This window comes from Pholcus phalangioides, unplaced genomic scaffold, assembly GCF_987345545.1.
Source record: "Pholcus phalangioides strain wild (caught in Gottingen) unplaced genomic scaffold, Ppha-v1.0 ptg000011l_1, whole genome shotgun sequence".
Classification (NCBI taxonomy): Eukaryota; Metazoa; Arthropoda; class Arachnida; order Araneae; family Pholcidae; genus Pholcus; species Pholcus phalangioides.
In genome coordinates this window covers 35,246,730-35,267,292 of record NW_028301604.1, presented here as the reverse complement: position 1 = coordinate 35,267,292, position 20,563 = coordinate 35,246,730, and the positions used below count along the sequence as shown (strand labels likewise).

The window sequence follows — 20,563 nt, the reverse complement described above, 5'->3', positions numbered from 1 at the left end:
GTTCAGTATGTACAGTCTGCAAAAAACTATTTTTCTTTTTTCATATAGAAACATTTGGTTTCAAGAAAAAAAACCGGTAAGTTGCTAACAATATCCGTTGTAATTATTTCGAGGGCCATGGTACCCTCGGGCATCACGTTGGGGACCACAGAGAATTTCAACAACAGGAAGCAAATCACAGGGGAGTGTTGAATACATGAAATGGCGGGAAGATGACAATGATTCAGTCAGGGAGGTGCTCATTAAGCACAATCCGGTTTTGTAAACCCCAAGGATAAACAACGCAGACCCAGCAATCGCCAGATGTAGAACCCCTTAATACACATATATACATGTATATACGTGCATTAAGCAAATGATTCCAATGTCGTCTTAGCCAGACGTTCATGGCCCTCACAAGGGTGGGGCTGACAGGGCTCCAGGCCTGGGACAATTCGCATCATTTTTTGTTTTTTCATGATATAAATTCACCATAATGGGACCTGCAAAAGATCCCAGCCTAGGGGCCCTGCTCTAGGATGTGAGGTTCAATAGTTGCGGAAACAATTACAAATATATGCTTATAACAAATTTTTATTTCTGAATATCGGGGTGATCTGTTCCTTACAACAAACCGCTTTTCCGAGTCCGACGCCATTTCAACATCAGTCAGACCTCGGTACAACGTCACACCTGAGTACAGAATAAATATAACTTAATTAACGGGGTTATATTTAATAACGAGTAAATGTTTTGCCAGTTACGCTAACAGGATTTTAAGAAACTGGCATTATAGAACTGTTGACGGTAAGAGTGGTCGAGGTTATACCGAGGTCTTACTGTATATCAATGATTTCCAGAGGGTGAGCCACATGGCTCTCCCATGAAGGAGGGTCCCACAATGCTCCTGGCTGGAGTCTCGGGAGGAATTTTTTTCCCGATTTTTACCATATAAATTCACAACAGATGGGGGATTGGGAAATCCTGTTCTGGTACCCACAAAACATCTCAATCCAGAAGCCTTATTCGATCATGTGGGGACCCATTGCTGAGAGATACTTTGCAGATAAATTATATTGAATGTAGACTGTACTGTATTTTTATAGGGCTGTGATTCCCAATCTGTTTGTTGGAGCACTTTCTGGGTGCCGCGGACAGGGTCGTAACTAGGGGTGTAGATTATTTCTGTCGAGTGTGGGGGGGGGGACTGAAACAAATGTAGTTTTACATCACCTCCAAAGTCGATGACTTTGGAAGATAGTTTATGTATCCCCTAAAATTTGCAGTGCTCTCAAAATTGCTGACCTGAGCCAAAAGTTTTGTGAAAACACCACAGCGTTTTACACGCCGTGCATTATTTTTCTGCAATGACTGATGAAATACTGATATTCAAATAAAACTTAATTTCTTTCAAATTAATTCCCTGGACCGACAGAGCCATTTGAAGCCCCCAATAAATTTTGTGAGGGGGCTAAGCCCCCCAATAATTTCTGAAAAAAGAATGCAATGCACCCATTCTCCTGTGTGTACGTGCTTGAGTCTCGAATATACGGGACGAACAGCAACTTTCATCCCCCCCCCAATGTTTTCTTCATGTGGGTGCCTCTGCATGCCCCCCCCCCCAACATTACAGGACTCCAGCCCAGGGGTTCGGGATGATTCTTGACATTTTTTATTTTTCATGCTGTAAATTTACTATGTAGAGGCCTGTGAAAAGTCTGGCTAGGAGCCCGCCAAAGATTCTAGCCTAGGCACCCTACTACTGGATGTGAGGGCCATGCCACGGCGTGTTATGGTTAAGCTCTTTACGAGGGCAATACATCCAAATGAATTTTATTTATCAATTAATCAGTTAAATTATTTTAGCTGTGAATACTCAAAAGCGCATTTTCTTTGTGGTACTAACAACGCCGATTCAGAAAAGACCCCCTCAACCCCATATCGTCTCCATATGCCATCCAGAGATGCATGCCTTTGGGGCAGCTACGATTTTCACCGAGGGAGAATGATAATTGGAGATCGAGTGTCGTCGTTGACCGTGAGAAAAATACTAGAAATTGTTACAAAAAAAGAAAGCCAGAATATTGAATTAAAATGTCAAGCAGATTTTTTTACTAAACTTTTTTTTGGCACAATTTTTTTAAACATAAAAATTGTTTTTCCGAGCCAAATATGGGAAACGTATCCACGCGAATTTTTTTTTTTGGGGAGGGGGTGGGGGGGAAAGCCTGAGCCGGTCCTTCAAAATTATTGGATGGGCTTGGGCATGTGTGCAGATACAAGTTTACGCCTATGAGAGGGTGGATGATGGCTGTTACCGTTGGCAGTGCGGAAAAGTAATAAAAAAAAACATGCAAATTAAAATAAATACAGTGATTTAAAATACTTTTTGTTAATTACTTTAAAAAAATTCCCTTCAATTTTCCATTGTACATGATGTATAATTTGTGTATGCGCAGAAAAGAGATGCACGAGACATTTTTGTCTTAATTTTCATAGTGCATGCAATCAGTGTTCTTTCATGCACAAGAATCATAGTTGAGATTTGCCTTCTGTAAATATAGAATGCTGAAATGATTATTCACATGAGTTCTGGAAGTAGTAGCGGAGAGGTTTCCTTGAGTTTTCGACAATAACTTTATGGTGATAATTAAAACGTTGTGTATCTTTTCTTTTTATTTGAAGTCATTTATGATTTTTTTTTCACAAATTCTCCCTCACACTGCTAGAAGTCGGGAAAAATTGAAAAACAAACATCGAAACATTTTTTCTTCCTGTTTGAATCTCAATATATACAGCATATCATTTTACTAGGATGTTTTTTTTTATGTTTCTGTGTCTGTGTGAATTTGTTTATTTATATTTATGTTGAGCTTTGAACTTTAATGTCTTTAATAGCGCTGGAATAAACAATTCTGCAGTCAGATTTTTTTTTTTTTTTGCGGTATAAACTTTAGGTAACAAAGCTACATCATCATTGCATTTATTCTTTTTTATTCTATTTTAGAAGTTTTATTTTCTCAGCTATTTTTTTTTGTACTTTTTATCTACATCGATGAGACTATTCATTGCTGTTTTTTAACTCTTTACACGGCATAATAGCAATAAGCTTCCTTATGATTTTCAGCAGTAAATGAGTATAAAGTAATGAAAAAGTAAAGGATATAGAGCAGCTTTTTCAAAGCGTGCGCCGCGGTTTCTAGAAGCATCGCCAACCTTTACGTGGGGTGTCGTGGCAAGGTTGAGATATTGATTTGTGCACCTATGTGTGCTTTGAAGAAGTTATTTTATACAGGAAAATAGCAATTAATCTATCGTGAAAAGCCGCTGACGAATCATGAATTAGGCAAGGAAGCCGTGGTTGACAAAAGTTTGTGAACCATTGGTATAGGGAAAAGTGTTCCACTGAGAGAGGAATTAACTTCGCAAAATATTTATGCTTGCCAATGCTGAAATAAGGAGAGATATCTTGTCAATGCCACTCAAAGGGTTGAGATTCGTCTGAAATCAGCGATGAAACGTACTGTCTCAAGTCTATTGCTGTGATTACCGTTGTGATATTCAGATTCTATGGTGCTCAATTTATTCTCATGTTTAATGAATACAGGGTGTACGGGAAAGTCTCTTGGACCTGAAATGACTAGCAAACAAAAAGAGCTACAGCAATGCAACTCCTCACACGGAAAGGTGTCCCGAGGATATGTCTTCAAAAATTTTAATTTAAAAAAAAGCGCTTTCAGTGCAATATTTGAGCTATGTTCAAATGGTGATTGGTATGATTGGTACGAGCAGATATGTTCCGGCGTCCCTGCATTCCTTGTATAATTTTTTTTGTCACTTTGATTGGAATTTTTTACATTTGTGCACTAATGTCAATGAAGCTGTTCAAATGTTTTACTTTCACATTTTTACTATTTTTGATATGTGTGTACCATTAAGAATTTTACTGGAAAATATCCTCCCTGGTTCGATAGGAATATTATTTACAATAGCAAACGTAAGGAGAAATTTCGTAAAAGGTACAGTAGAACATTGATTATCCGAAAAAAGTAGCAATAGTGAAAAGATTGAAAGGGGGTGATGGTGGAAACTTGCAGCTGAATACAGACTAGGTGTGACAACCACCAGTGATTAAAAAAATTTGTGATAATATAGAAATTTTGCAGCCAGTTTGAAAACAGCAGACGGAATGAAGTCTTGTGAAGTTTTAGGAAGTTATGCCCCATTTCCATGGTTTTAACGCAACCACTGAAGACAATCAAAATCTTCGAGATTCGAAAGAATGCTTAGATATGCTTTAGGAACTCCCTGTATTCCAGTCCTGTCATGAAGAGGATGTGTTTCAGTGGTTGAAAATTGATAGTAATGATCCGGAATATCATTTTTTTGGAGAACGGAGAGAAATAATTATGAAAGTGAACTATCAAGTTAATCAGGATGACTGTGAAAGTGATGAAGATAAATCAACGGCAGATGTGGTAATGCACAGTGAGGCAGAACAGTATTTCACAAAATGTCTTGTGTGGTTAGAATCACGGCGTAATGCTGATCCGCTTCAATTTTTAATGTTGAAATTATTACGGGATGAGACGGCAAAATGTTGTATAAGCAAGATGAAGCAATTAAAGATAGTGTATTACAAAAGAAAAAAATGAACCTGCCTTTTTTTATTTACTTTCCAGAATAAGTCGGTTAAATTTAATTATTTTAAGTATTTTGTTGGTGAATTTCAATTTATTCCTTTGCGTTATCAAATTAGTTTTGAAATCAATTTTCGAACACCATTCGGTCCCGATGTGTTCGGATAATCGATGTTCTACTGTATTTGATGACTAATACTATCTCTGACCTAGTACAATACAAATGTTATAGAGCTTATGTATCTATATAACACAAGCTCATAAAAGATATATTGATAATAATAAAGCAGCTCTCAGATTCAACCCAAAACAATTTTGATCTTATTGTAACAATAAAAATAAGAATGTTTTCGAAATACATATATTTAGATGCAATGTTTTATTAACAGACACCTTGGTTGCCGATGGTTTCACCAAGTTTTTTGTATCGAATTTCACAACTTCTGAGAATGATCACAATCGTTCTTCTGCTTCAAATGACTTTCCTGTTTCTTCTGATGTTGTCAATATTCCTTATATCTCCTTAAATGACATCAAATGTAGTATAAAAAGATTGAAGGGGAGTAGCTCCAGAAGTATTGATGGTATATCGCCATATTTTATCAAGGCGTGTGCTGAGCATTTGCTGTATCCATTTTTATTAATTTTTAATATGTCTGTTAAAAATGGGATCTTTCCAGATGATTGGAAGAAAGCAAGAATCGTTCCAATTATTAAAAAAGGTGAGAGACATAAAATTGAAAATTATAGCGGTGTAGCCATTCTGTCACCTTTTGCTAAAATATTTGAGTCTATTTCATATGATAAAATCTATGCGCAAATTAACACCTGTATCTCCCAAAATCAGCATGGTTTCGTTAGAAATAGATCTATGGTTACCAATCTTCTTTCCCTCAATACCCATATTGTTGAAGCCATAGCTAATAAAAGCCAGCTAGGTGTAATTTACAAAGATTTTGCTAAAGCATTTGATTGTGTTAGCCACTCTATATTAATGTACAAACTAAAAAAATATTGGTTTCTATGATGATACTTGTAATTTATTCGCTTTGCATCTAAAAAAAATTGATTTTTGCATCTTTTCGCTCGTCTCTTAGTGATGGATTTTGTGCAACATCTGCAGTCCCTCAGGGGTCTGTCCTTGGACCTCTATTGTTTCTCATTTTTATTAATGACCTTGCAGCTGCTGTTCATAATTTCTTATTATTTGCTGATGATTTTAAAATGTTTGACTTTATTGTAAATTTTGAATCTTGTTCTATTGTTCAAGATAAATTAACCCACATTTACCACTGGTGTATCGAGAATCATCTACACTTGAATATTAACAAATGCTTTGTTATGTCTTACACCCGTAGGAAAAATCCTATCACATACTCTTATTATATTGGAACTGATATTTTACAGAGAAGATATTTTGCTATGGACTTGGGCGGAATTTACACTTCTGATTTTACCTTTCGTGATCATATTAAGAACATTTGTAGTAATTCATACAGCAAAGAATAACTAAAGATTTCCCCAATTTGGATATAATGATTGTTCTTTTTAACTCTATAATACGATCAACACTTGAATATGCATCTGTTGTTTGGAATCCTGATTACAATAATGCTATTGATGATATTGAAATTATACAAAATTCATTTATGCGATATTTGTATTTTAAGAAATTTACAGCATATAACATTACAATTTCAACAACTTTTCTCCAACAATTTTTTTTTAATTAGCAGTTTCCAAAAGGGAAGAAATTTCATTCTTTTGAAATATTTCTGGAGGTTAGTTAATGGTAATATCGATAGTTCTTTTCCGTTACAGACGTGCCAACTTTTGGAATCCAGAAATCCAGAGATTCTCCTGAGACCCCCTCCCCGGCACTCATAGACTCGATCAAAAAAAATTAAAAAAGTTTTTTTTATCAATTAAGAAAAAGTTCAAACACCCCCCCCCCCCGCCCAAGACAGGCTATGCTTTGCCCATAGGCTGAGATAGACTTGGAAGTCTGGGGGGCATGGCCATTATTGCTGGGGGGCATGATGATGATGTCCATTTCGGAGCAGCTTTGGAGCAGCAAAATTCAGGATTTGGAACAGCTTTGGAGCAACAAATTGAGGATTCTGAGCAGTTTTGGAGCAGCAAAATATAGGATTCGAAGCAGATATTTATACATTGGAGCAGCAAAATTAACATTTTCTATTTTCGTTAACCCTCACCCTTTTTCAAAATAAAACAATTGCACTGTCTTTTGTCATCAAACATCTTTTCATCAGCTTGTTTTTGGTGTTTCAGGCTTTTGACACCTTGTTTGAAAGAACGGCTGTCATAAAATGTTTTGCACCAGTCTATTTAAGATGATTTTTGCTTACTGATGCCACTATTTGTTGTCTGGAACAGCCGCCCTTCAAATGGGCTAAAAATTTTCTAGTCTTTATATAGATATTATAAATTTTCTATATCAAGTTTTCAATTTTTTATACTCAGAAAAACATTGTTGCAAAATGGGAGAGAATTTCGGAAGAATCAACACGATGGTTGGCGATTCAGCACTCATTATTTGGCGAGATTGGTGATCTTACTCGTGCAATCTGACACTCATTATTTGACGAGATTGGCGATCTTACTCGTGCAATCTGACACTCATTATTTGACGAGATTGGCGATCTTACTCGTGCAATCTGACACTCATTATTTGGTGAGATTGGCAATCCGACACTCGTTATTTGGCGATTTAACACTCATTATTCTGCAACATTGGCGATTTAACGCTCGTTATACGGCAAAGTTTCTAAATTTCTAAATTAGCAATCGTAATTCGGCGGACATGCTCTTTTTACTTCCGGAATGAAATTTTTTCCACGAAACATCGGGATTTGACGCAATGACGATTGACTACAGTAATTTCTGCTGCTTCCAGTTGAGACTTTTTTTTGAAAATGGAAACTGACTCGCATTTCCGCTTTAATGCTCAAAGACCATTGCAAACCATCTTCAGTTGCACGAACACGGATATTATTGGGGTTCTGTGATGGAAAGCCCGATGATGGGCCGATAGTTGAAGTACAGTGGAATAAAACACGCTCTTTTCGGAAAGAATTGTTTCGCAGCAAGCAGGAACAAAAAATTTTTGACGTCCTTTCCGAAATTCCAGGCATACTGAAGCGAAATTCCCTATTTGGCGCAGAAAAATACGAAAATACCCTATTGGAGCAGGATGGCGCAAGATGTTAATTTTGGCGCAGTGCGGCGCAATTGGCACAGAGTTCCCACCCCTGTGGGGGGCACAATGCCCCGCCATCCCGTATCTCCGCCCATGGCCCCTGAGCAGAATATACCGTATATACTCGTGTATAAGCCGAGTTTTTTTGAGGAAAAATTCTTTCCTCAAGTGTGGCTTATACTCGGGTCAGTTTTTGATGGGAAAATATCAACCCCCACAATCAGTAGTCATTTTTGTAGCAGTGTGCAAGAAACCGGCATTATTGATATGGAATATGTTCAAATCCCACAGAACTGATGATATCAAATCCGAGGCAAAGAAATCGAAAACATCATTGACTGAAATTATCATCCGATCCTTCAAAAAGTGTTGCATCAGCAATGCGATAGACGGAACTGAAGATGATATCCTCTTTGAAAGTGACAATGGCGATGACAGCCCAGATGAGGATAAAAACGAATATGCCGCACCTGTGATGATCTGATGGATTACCATGAGCTTGGAGACTCAGAAGAAACAGATTACAAATTTTGAATAATTTTCCATTGTAAATTTCCGCAAGCTATTCATTTTGCATAAAAATAAAAGCATTTTTTTTCTCTGAAATGCACCGATTTTTTGGGGTCGGCTTATACACAGGTTTTTAATTTATTGCGGTTTTGGTGGTCCTGAAGTGGGGGAGTCGGCTTATACACGAGTATATACGGTAATTGCATGTCAGTTTTTCCATGCAGAATAGAGAAATCACATCTACATACTGTTCATAAAACATAAGTGTTTCTTTTCATGGATGCCATCAGTGATTGATAATCTTGGGTATATGAACTCTTAAAACCTTTATATAGCTTAAAATTTTATATTTTCTTTCTGAGGACATATTTAATCAGAGGAAACAATTAAAAAACTTCAAAATACAACGTTGCTGATGAAAAAACTTGTGTTTACCGCACGGCTGTTAATAAAATACAATAACGGTTATACAGGAATTTTGGAGGCCATACCTACTGAAAGTTTTAATTGGTCAAGGGGGAAACACAGGCTTTTGTCTGTATACAGGATTTGAGCTATGAGGCAGACTTTTATAAAAACAAACGATAAATAAATTAAATTTTTTTGTCATAATTTTTAGTTTCTTTTGCAAAAATTATTTTTATTTTGGGTAGCTGTATTTATATAAATAGAAAATCCTTATTATTTATAGGTATTTGGCCTGCTGTGGCCTATTTGCCTGCTGAATTTATATTCATATTTGAAATTCAACTTTTGAAATTTTTGTTTAAAAAATGTGAATGTGCATTTTTCCTTTTTTGGAATGATCTATGTACTAATATAGAAACATCCAGTTAAAAAGGACAAATTTTCCTTGATAGTTTGAATTCCACAGCTCTAATGAGAAGCTAACAATAAACCATCAAATCAAAATAAAAAGGAATACAGACTTAGTGGTCTCTCCCATAATTTTTTGCAGCAGAATCTTGGGGGGAAAAAAATCTGGTGAGATCTTACATACACATATCATGGTATTACATTCGATTAGTATCACAAAATCTTTGTCAGGCAGTCTACCAAGTAATAGGTGTCTGGGAAGAACATTGTTAGCTCACAAAATCACGTTAGCTCAAAAATTTGATAATTCGTCATGAAAAAAGTAATAAATTAGGGCAACAGAAATAAAATAAAAAATTATTTTTTTAATACCTGCATCATATTTATATAGTATTGAAAAGGTGTAATCCGCATCCCTGACACAATAAAATCTGATAAATGATATGGATAAAGCATAAGATGTTCTCGACCATACTTGAGCAATTCTTCATAATATATCTTTTCATCCTTCTTTACTGTGCGAACTGAAACAAAAAAAATGTTTTTTGTAACAAGAAACCATTATATTTCACTAAGAAAATGTAAAGACGATAATTTTTTTTGCTAAAAGTAATCAACAATGTGTATATCCCAAAAAATACATTTATGATCTAGGATTGCAACAATGACTATAGATTTAATACTCAGAAATTTTTCCTTCATAAAACAATATTATTTATTTGAAAAAACCCTGCCTGGTTAAAAATAAAACAAACAGTGAGACAAACAAAACAAATACAAAGTGAATCTAATACAAAGTGCTAAAACCATAATACAGAAATAATTTTTATATATTGCACCTAAAGAATATAATAATCTAAATCATGAAATAAAATCAGAAAAAAAAATGTATTACATAATTTAAACTATTAATAATTAATGATATAAATCAAATCTATTGAGTAAGAAATATAATGCACAATCTGTAGTTTTTATTCTTTTTAAGTATCTTATATTTGCCTGTATTCAGGGGTGGAAAATGGAAATTTTATTTTTGTAGCAAAAAAAAAAAAAATTTTCGTAGCAGCAAAAATGTTGTTTTTGTAGCAGCATTTATCAGTTTTGTAGCACTTAAAAATTTTGGCAGAAAATAAAATAAACAGTTTTTACATACATATATGTGGTACATACGCAGCATTACTTCTTACTTCAAAAAAGTGTTATCTCACCTCAGAAGAAGGGGGTGTTTCCCCCCCCCCCCCCCCCACAAGGTACAAAATACATAGAGATTTCCTCTAGAAGAAATTTTTTTTTTTTTTAAATTTTTAAATCACAAAAAAAAAATTGAGATACTTCTTGATATTATATTATTACAGATTTTAGAAATAATTCGAAAATGAGTGTTTTTAGATTTAGCTTGTAGACCTGGTAATCACTAATTTAAAAAAAATTACTAAAGGAGATACTTAAAACTCATTAGAAAAGTAATTATTTTTCTTGTTTTTGCAGCTGATACAAGTCTAAGTAGTGCTTTTTGTTCTCTTCAGTTTCAAACATTTTTTAAACGTTTGATGTTGCTTCTTTCACCAGAATTTACCCATTTCATATTTAAAATGATGTGTTTCTTTTTGCGTTTGCTCTTGATCATTACCTCAGTTTGATACAACATACTTTGAGATAACTTCTTTTCCTAAGTCATTCTTAGAATATTTATTTGAAATTCTCAGAAATTTAAATATAGTGATTAAAAACTATAAGACTTAAATTATTTTTAACTTAAACTATAGAAATAAAAACTGTAGAATAATGATTAAACTATTAGATATTTATAATACAATAATTCTATTTTCACAAAAAATTCAATCTGAGTACATCTGTTTTCATTATCTATTTTTCACTGATTTGTGATTACTCCATGTTTATTTTATTTTTAAGCATTTTTAACAGATTTCCAGTCTGTCATTTTGTTTCCAAGTTTTCTATTATTAATTTTCTACTATTTATTCTCTTGATATACCATTTCTTTTCACGCCATTCTCTGGCATCAGGGCCGCAACTAGGGGGGAGCAGGCGGGTCTCGTGCCCTGGGCGCCGCAAATTTCATTCTCAAACCTTACCTTCAACATTACAGGGGGCGCCGAAATGTGCACTTGCCCTGGGTGACCAAGCATCTACTTGCGGCCCTGTCTGGCATGTTTAGTGTGTTCTATGGAAAATGGTTTCCAGTTGTGCATCCATTATAATTATTTTGTGCAGACCATGATCGTGGTTGATTTCAAAGGAACGAAAAGATAATTCATGTAAGTGTTGCACTTGTTATGTGTTCAAGTGTTGCCATCTATCTTCCAAATCAAAAATAAGAATGAAAATGAATTTTTTTTCTGCAAATTACAAACTGGCTGTATTGGATGGAATAATTTTCAGAAACCATTGTAATTTCTGATTCATTTCATTTAGCTGGAACACAACTCAAATAGTATACAATAAACTTGTGTAAGTTTATGAAGTAAGTGAATATAAAGCCCAGGATAAGAGCTTCAATGACTAAACTGTCTATGTTATTTTTCACCATATTACTCATGGCATATACAAATCTGAGTTTCCCCCAGTTAATTTTACTCATGCTGCTTATATGCCAGAGGCACCAAAATGATGTCTTGCACAGGTGAGAATTTTGTCTCAAGCCTTGCCAGCTCCTTCACATGATTGCACGGGGGGCTATCATATATATTTTTTAATAAAGGGACCTGTGAGAAATTGTGACCCGGGTGTGCATAGAAAATAATGACTTAGGCAAACCACACTCCAAGATGTAGAAGCCCCTATATCTGTCGGTATAACTGTTCTATCTCAAAGCAATGTAGCCTGCGTGGGATGACGGTTAAAAAAAAAGGACAGGCCCAGGTTGATTTATTTCACAAGTTTGTTAGATCAACTCGTATTTTACGATACAGACCAATATTTTTCATAGCATTCAGATCTTGGAAGGGGCGGTTGCCATCCTCTGGAACCGTGTCTCTTTTGGAATCGGCTATAAACTGTAGATCCCAACACAATTACCCCGGTATACAGAATATGATAATGACGTGACAAAAATGGTTACTGTAGCTGCGAGGGATGCTAACTTATTACCTTATTATTTTAATTATCAGAGTGTCTACCACATACCCAAAGAAAAGTTTTGTGAATTTTTTTTTACCCCTGATTGTCTGCCTAAATAAGCTTTGTTGGAATCTTACATCAAATACCTTTCAAACAAACCAACCACGGCCATAGTCTAGACAAAGTAATTTTAATTAATGCACAACTGGAAACCATTTTCCATTGAACACACTAAACATGCCAGAGAATGGCATGAAAAGAAATGGTTTATCAAGAGAATGAATAGTAGAAAATTAATAATAGAAAGCTTGGAAGCAAAACGAGAGACTGAAAATCTGTTAAAGATACTGGAAAATAAATAAAATACATGGAGCAATCACAAATCTGTTAAAGATAAGGAGTGAAATTAAAATAAGTTGAATTTTGTGTGAAAATAAATTGAAGGAGTCTACTTTTTTGGGGGGGGGGGGAATAGCTGGAAATAGCGATTGAAGGTTTTTTTTGTTCTGTGGATGAGCGGCAATTCGCGTAGAGTGGCAGAGTGTAATATGTATTTGTGTATCTGTGTTCTGTATGAGTTTTTAAGTGTTAATTAAATTTCAATCTCAATCAATAAACTTGTGTTTCACTTTTTTGCCTTTATCAATTCTAGTCTCTTACATCAACAATATACGTAGTTGTTAACGTGTAGTCATTTGTAAAACCAGTCAGTATAGTCTAAAGCAGTGTTTCCTGAAATTATTCGACCCCCCCCCCCACTGCCCCTCTCACAAATAAAAAAATTTCCAGCCTCCCTGGAAGCTAAAGCATATGCAGGGAAAGGGGAGTATACAGGAATTGTACCCAGGGGCAGTCTTAGGGCGGTGCGATCGGTGCAATTGCACATGGCGCCAGATGATAAGGGATGCCGAAACACGTTATAGCTATACATTACTAGAAAAATATCTTTAAGGTATGTAATTAAAAAGTAACTGTATAAAATATACATGAAAAATGAGAGATGAGAAAAAAAAATTGAAGGTCTGAGGGCAAATAATATCACTGTTATTTTTCGAAAATAAAAACCGATGGGCCTACATACATACAGTACATAGCGGTTTTGGTCAAATAAAAATACGCACACACTTCAGCTTTTTTCTTTTGGTTTAACCCCTGCAGGAGATTTTGGGGTGGCGGAGGAAGACAACCATCTTCCTTTTTTGTTGTGCTGCAAAAAATAAAAAGAATGAAGGAATCTCTCTCGTTCACCCAATTTTTTTGTTAACGAGAGTGAGAGTGTTTTCCTGTGTAAAACCATAATTTGTTCTATAACCAATGAAATTATTAATTATTACACTCATTAATTAATTATAACCTACTGCAAAACAGGGAGGGCAGCAATGTACACACTTAAAAAATAACATAGCAAGAAATCTATCAGTAGTTTACATAGCCTGCTGCAATCAAAAATTATGCACAATGGGGGTAATAACACATTTTGTTGGCATTGATTCAAAACAATATAAAAAACATATGCGAGGTCGAAAATTATTGCATGTACAAAAGGATGCAAGGTGAAATTGTATAGCACATGCAGAAAAATTATGTTTTTCAAAAAAAAGATTAATCTTTTTATTGAAAACAAGTAGAAACCGGACTTAACCAGAATCAATTTTAATCATTATTTGGATGACCATATGTTCTGTATTTCCCAAAATATTCCTGTATTTTCAAGTGATTTAATAATAGACTACTAGTATACAGGAAAGTTTTTGAAAAAGGACAAACAACCAGAAGCATATTTTTCCATCCAAATGACCAAGGCCTGATCTAGTTGGAAAATAACTAACTTGTCAACACTGTTCTAGCTTGAACAGCGACTACAGAAACACATGCAAACACCAACTTTAGAATGGAAAATGAAAACAAGAAAAAATTCTACCTTTTTTTCCGATATTAAAATGTAGATGTTGATTTCTATCCTTTTTCAACAAAAAAAGAAAAATTATTTTCAAGAAAACAATCGGAAAAGAACACAACAAGAGATGAAAAACATATATTCAATTTAAAAAAAAATCTGAACAAAAAAGTAATTTTACACACACAAGTCAGCATTTGCGAATAATAAATTCTCAACATGAAATTCCCGGTTATAATCATCTCAAATTTTATCTTACGTAACACAGCTTCTCTTAAAAAGGCAATGACATATGATACCCCAGGTCTTGAGTGGTATTTTATTATTTCTTATTACTGTATGGCCCCGCTGGATAGTGACCATTGGATAGCTTCATCACAAAGAGATACTGTCACCAACACCTCCCTGAAAGACAGATGCCATGCCATTCTCCCTTTCCCACACCTCTAATTTTTACAACATTTGAGATTCAACAGTAAAGAAATGATTCTTCAAGTACTTATTGTATACTCACATAATGGGGTTCGGTATACACAGAAACACTCATAAAACCACAATACAGTGGAACATTCGTTAATACGACTCTCATTTATACAACTTTTACTCATTTACTCATTCATTATACACGTTTGGCTTCGGTCACAGTTTATTCCGATACATATTAATGTTAAATTATTTAACTTATTAGACGCACAGCATCAATTACACGGCATTTTCATTTCAAAAGCAGCCATAGATTTATTTTGTAATCTCTGCATAAACAAACTTGGCCCGATAGTTTCAGAACCAGTACAACGGGGGTTGCCCAATTGGGATTATCGATTTGCTCGATAACACCCTCACGTTGGAGAACTTCCACAGCATCTTCAATTTTTGCCTTGAGTGCCAACAGAGCGTTACAGCGTATAGGAGAAAAATGATCGTTAGCTAGACTAACAGTAGGCCCTGTATAAGTTCCCAAGCCTTCCTCAAAACCTTCTGAAAACTTTGCAACAACGCCCTGCATAGGATTGAAAACAGAATTAATGCCGCTGAAACCAATACCAAGGGAAGGGAACCAAGAACAACCCAATATATTGGAACAGCGGCACTAGCAATCAAAAGTTCCAATTTTGAATCAGTTTTTGAACTGAACCTGCACCTCGCATTTTCCCACAAGTTTTATTGAATTTTTTTGAAAATCTGTCAATTTCATGGAAGTACGAGACTTTGGGTCTGTTATAGCCAAACAAAGACTGAAAAGTATTGAACGAAATAATGGAATAGTGAGATCTTGAATCCAGTTTCATCAATATTTTTCCGCGTCCAATTTTACACAAATATTTTGTTTGAGAGAGTTAATTTGATTTACTGTTTTTAATTTACTGTAAAAAGGACAATTAACTAGAAGCATATTTTTCCATCCAAATGGCCAAGGCCTGATCTAGTTGGAAAATAACTAACTTGTCAACACTGTTCCATAGGCGGAGATTGACTTGGAAGTCTGGGGGGGGGGGCATGATGTCAATTCATATATACATATATACATTAGATCAGTCGAATCCCCTTCATGCCCCCCCCCGTATCTCCGCCCATGCACTGTTCTAGCTTGAGCAGGGACTACAGAAACACATGCAAACACTGAAACTTTAGAATGGGAATACCGGAACAAGCAGCATCCCCGGAACAAGTCACAAAATCGAGTATCATCATCGGATAAAAAACAAAGTCACTGGGATCGAATCACTATCTCGTCGCCATGTTTTGAGAGGCGGAAATGCAGTGGTTTAAAATTAATTTATTCAATAAAACACACACAGTTAAGATTAAAACATCTCTCACGAGCGCACAGCGCCATGATATCAAACTAAAGGCAGGATTAAATGTGTGCATGGAGGAAATCTTCCTCTATATAGGCGGATCACTCATGATCGATGACATCATGGTGTAATGATACCGGCAGCATCCGATTTGCATATTGGATTGCAACACCGCTCTTGGGGGGGGGCATAGTTTCTATCCGAAGAAAGTGGTGAGAGATGAGCAGGTCTATACATAACCTGAGTGCCAAAAAATCTTCCTAAAAAAACTGTTCTTCTAAACCTTTTACCTTTTTCAAACTGCGGCCAAGTGAATCAAACTTCTTTAAGTCCCACCTATAACCCAGCTTGGAATAGTTTACTCGTTCATAAGGTAATAAATATTTCATTAACAACCAATTACTGTTTAATAGCATGCAAATTAATTGATCAATTAATTAAAACCATTCACACACACAAATTCACTAAATAATTTAAAACCCTTTCAATCAATTTATATGAATTGAATTCATTATTATTCTTATGGTCTTAACAGACTATTAGAACTTTTTCCCTTTTTGGAACTGTATTAATAACGCACGGAAGTCAAAATAGTTATGTATAAACCATAGTTTCCTGAACTTTTTGTTCAATCCCCCCCTTCTTCACAATTTTTTTCTTCTAAATGCCTCCCACTCCAGCCAACCCATAGCTTCTACCGCCCCACCCTGGACCATTCCATTCCTCCGGGGTGATATTGGCCACTTTCAGAAACACTGGTATAAACGAAGTGTTTCATTAGAAACTGTGGTAACATCCTCATTGGAAAATATAATTGATCACAAAGCAATTGAAAGGTCTTAATATTCAATTTCATAGAATGATTTTACATAGTTTTTCAATTACAAAGTTTTCATTTATAGTGGGAAATGAAAATCTTGCCATACATTTAAATTTATTTGTGCTGACTTACGTCAACCAAGCACTTATTAATATGTTTTGTTAATAATTTAGTGTAAAATATATTTTATTATTGAATTTTGTATTTAATCTATAATCTATAATTATATCTTATAATTAAAATCTGGTAACGGGAGGAGGAGGCTGCTGAGCTTTCCCGCTGTGACATCTTGTTTACCTAAACAATTTTTTTTTCTTTCCAAATTATTTTTTATTTAAACTTCAACTAAACCTTTTAACAATGAAGTAAATTAAATTTAGTAAATGTAATAGGTGCATTAACTGTCTGTTTATGGAAAACATGAATTCAACATCAGGTTCATGCGTTCAATGTGAAGAAAACATCATAGTTGAGGATGAAAAAATTGTCTGTGTTAAATGTGAGGCTATTATCACTATATTAGATTTATAATGAGAAATCTTTTCGAAAAATTGCCAAAAGCCATGAAGCCAACTGGGTGTGTGTTAAATGTGCATCTAATGATCAAAGCAACACTTCAACCAGTATGCCAGAGGGTGATATCCGTAAACCCAAAATGCAAAGTGAGTCATCAATTATTAACTCTTTTGATCAAGAAACTGTCGTCGAACCAATTCCGACCTGTGCGCTGAACATCTGTGATACTGTGAGTGAAACGATGGGCCCTCTGTCACAAGAATCTACTAAACTCATTTCATGTATCGCCTTCATCTTCAAAAACACATCCAGGCACTCATGAGTCTCATGACACATCAATTTTCAACTCAATCCCAGGAACTAACCTCACTGAAAACAATAGTTGAAAATCAGCGATCAGAAATACAAGATTACAACAACAAAATGATGTCACTAGAAGTGGAGAACACAGCTTTAAAATCTCAATTGAAAACCCTTCAAATTGATATCACCGATCCCTAACAATACTCGAGACGATCAAACATTGAAATTATCGGTTTTCCGGAAATTGAAAATGAGAATTTGGATGAAGTTAAGTCAACGATCCTGCAGAAACTTGATGTTATTGACTTAGAACACAATGTTAACATAATCCATCGTGTTCCAACATCAAGAAAAGATAAGATCAAGCCTATCATCATGTAGTTTAAGACCAAAAAATCCTGTGACATCTTCTATAACATCGCCTGTAAATCTAAGATTTGTGCATCTGAGATAAACAATCGACTCAGACCCCACACAATTTATTTCAACGAGCACTTGGCACCATTTGTTAAACAGGTATTCTATTTTGCAAAGAAATTTAAAACTGATAATGATTTTAAGTTTTGTTGGACGAGAAACGGAAAAGTATATTTGAGACAATCGGAGGAATCTAGGGTGTACAAAATTAGTCATCTCGATGATCTAAATTGCATTAATTAACATGTATAAAACCCCTAGTATAAGAATGTACACTCTGGATGCACTCCGATTTTGTTCATGCTTCTTTGTCCAAAACATTGCTGACGAAATTATAGATATATTATTTAACTGCTCATATAATTCCCATTTACGTCTTCAATGCAACACAATATTTTAATTTGTTCAAAAACTTTAAAGTTTCCAAAATTGCCCTCTCACTTTTGCCATGTTTACAAATTTTGCTACATCTATACTCTAATTGAATTGGAATCTTGTCAAATTTTCTTCCGGGTGCTGTACCCTGGAGGAATTTAATAATTTTTTGCTTATTCATAATGATTCCAATGACAATTTTTGCTCGATAAATATAGTTCATTTTAACATACGAAGTGTTAGGGTGAATTTTGACCAACTTCTTGTTTTATTGAATCAATCATTGAAATATATTCATATTTTGGTGCTATCAGAGGTTTGGGTCTATGAGGATGAAATTAATCTTTATACTCTAACTGACTATAATTTATTCACTCCCTGTAGGAAGTGCAAGAATTCCGGAAAAATTTTTGTTTACACTCACAAATCTCTTAAATTTTTAGAACGTGATGGTTTTTCAATGCTCACTGGTGAATTGATTGTTAATCCAAGAACAAACATTAAAATTCACTATACTAAATCTGTATAGATCCCACTCATTTGCTCCCAATCAATGCATAGAAGAACTCGATTCCATTTTAAGAAATATTAAACACAGAGATGTAGTTATCATAGGAAATATTAATATTGATATCTTAAATACTATATGCAGTATTCAATCTGATTACTTGGATATGCTCTCTAGTCATGGCTTCACTCCTTTAATTTCCAATGTTACTAGGCCACATTCATATTCGTGCATTGATCACATATTTATTCGCTGTTCAATTAAAATCGATGAAATCTCCTCAGCTATATTCACCACTACCCTAACTGATCACAATCCAATCTCTTGTAAGTTAAAGTTTTTTTCGTCTAATCCTAAAACTGCTAATGGTAAAAAAAAAAAATATCGGAATTTCATCGTATCTTCAAAATTACAGTTTTGCGATTACGAAAAATACCCCAAGGCTGAATTTTGATCAATTTATCTTTAAACTCGAAACTGTAATTAATAATTATACAAAATACCTTCATATAGAAAATATCAAAAAACATAACAAGCCTTGGATGACACCTGCATTGGTCAATTTGACCAAGATTAAACAAAAACTTTACTTGAAATCTAGGAAGTATCCGTATGACTTATTAATTCAACAAGCTTACAAAAATGTAACATTTCTCAAAAGTCAAATAAAATTAACAAAAAAAAATTTTTGCACTACTAAATTTTCTAACTGCAATACATCAGCTAAACGCTGGAAATTCATTAATAAAATACTTGGATCAGAGAACAAAAATAAAATAATGCCCTCAGAAACAAATTCCCAATTACTAGCTAATAACTTTAATACCCATTTAGTGAATATTTCAGAACATAGACAGTCACAAAATGATAATTTTAAACAATATAGACACACTAATGACAAATCTATCTTTATGATGCCTACTGATCAGTTTATGAAATATCAAAAATAATTATATCACTTCCAAATTCTGCTTCCTGTTTTGACGGTATAACTACAAATATTCTCAAAAGTTTTCTTATCAATATTCTTCAAATTTTGGCAACTCTAATTAATAATTGTATTGAAAAGGGGGAATTTCCTGGATCTTTAAAATCCGCAATAGTAATTCCTATTTATAAAAATGGAAATTCTAATGATTTGAACAATTATAGACCTATTTCTATTTTACCCTCCACATCTAAAGTTTTTGAGATGATCCTCAAAACTAGGATTTACTCTTTCTTAAACCACAGTAAATTCTTTTCCTTCAATCAGAATGGATTTCTACCAAAAAGAAACACTGAATCTGCACTTTCAAACTTTACTGAATATGTGTATAAAAATATCGATTTATCTCGAAAAACTATAGGCATTTTCTTAGATATTAGAAAAGCATTTGATAGTGTTGATCACAGAGTTCTGCTCTCTAAATTGCATTCTTGTGGTATCAGAGGCAACGGTTTTAACATTCTCCACTCATATCTTACTAACAGAACTCAAAGAGTAAAATGTCATGCTCATTTCAGTAATTTTATGAATATTATCAGTGGAGCCCCACAAGGATCTATATTAGGCCCATTATTATTCATTATCTTTATTAATGACTTATGTAATCTGAAAATAAATGGTAAAATCATTACATTTGCCGACGATACCGTCATTCTCTACTCTGGAACAGATTATCAACCACTTATCACAACAA

At 34.5% G+C, this 20,563-nt stretch overlaps 1 protein-coding gene across 10 annotated transcripts in view; it reads right to left on the bottom strand.

The window, feature by feature from the left end:
- Positions 1 to 20,563, bottom strand: part of LOC149080384 (protein FAM91A1) — a 609,292-nt gene that overhangs the window by 530,079 nt on the left and 58,650 nt on the right. For all 10 annotated transcript variants that reach the window (XR_016193568.1, XM_089239515.1, XM_089239507.1 and 7 more), the window contains one exon: positions 9,538 to 9,689. Coding sequence is in view for 9 of the 10 variants with exons in the window: in XM_089239507.1 (XP_089095633.1) it covers positions 9,538 to 9,689 (152 nt within the window). In the remaining variant the exon portion in view is untranslated. The remainder of the gene's footprint in view (positions 1 to 9,537; positions 9,690 to 20,563) is intronic.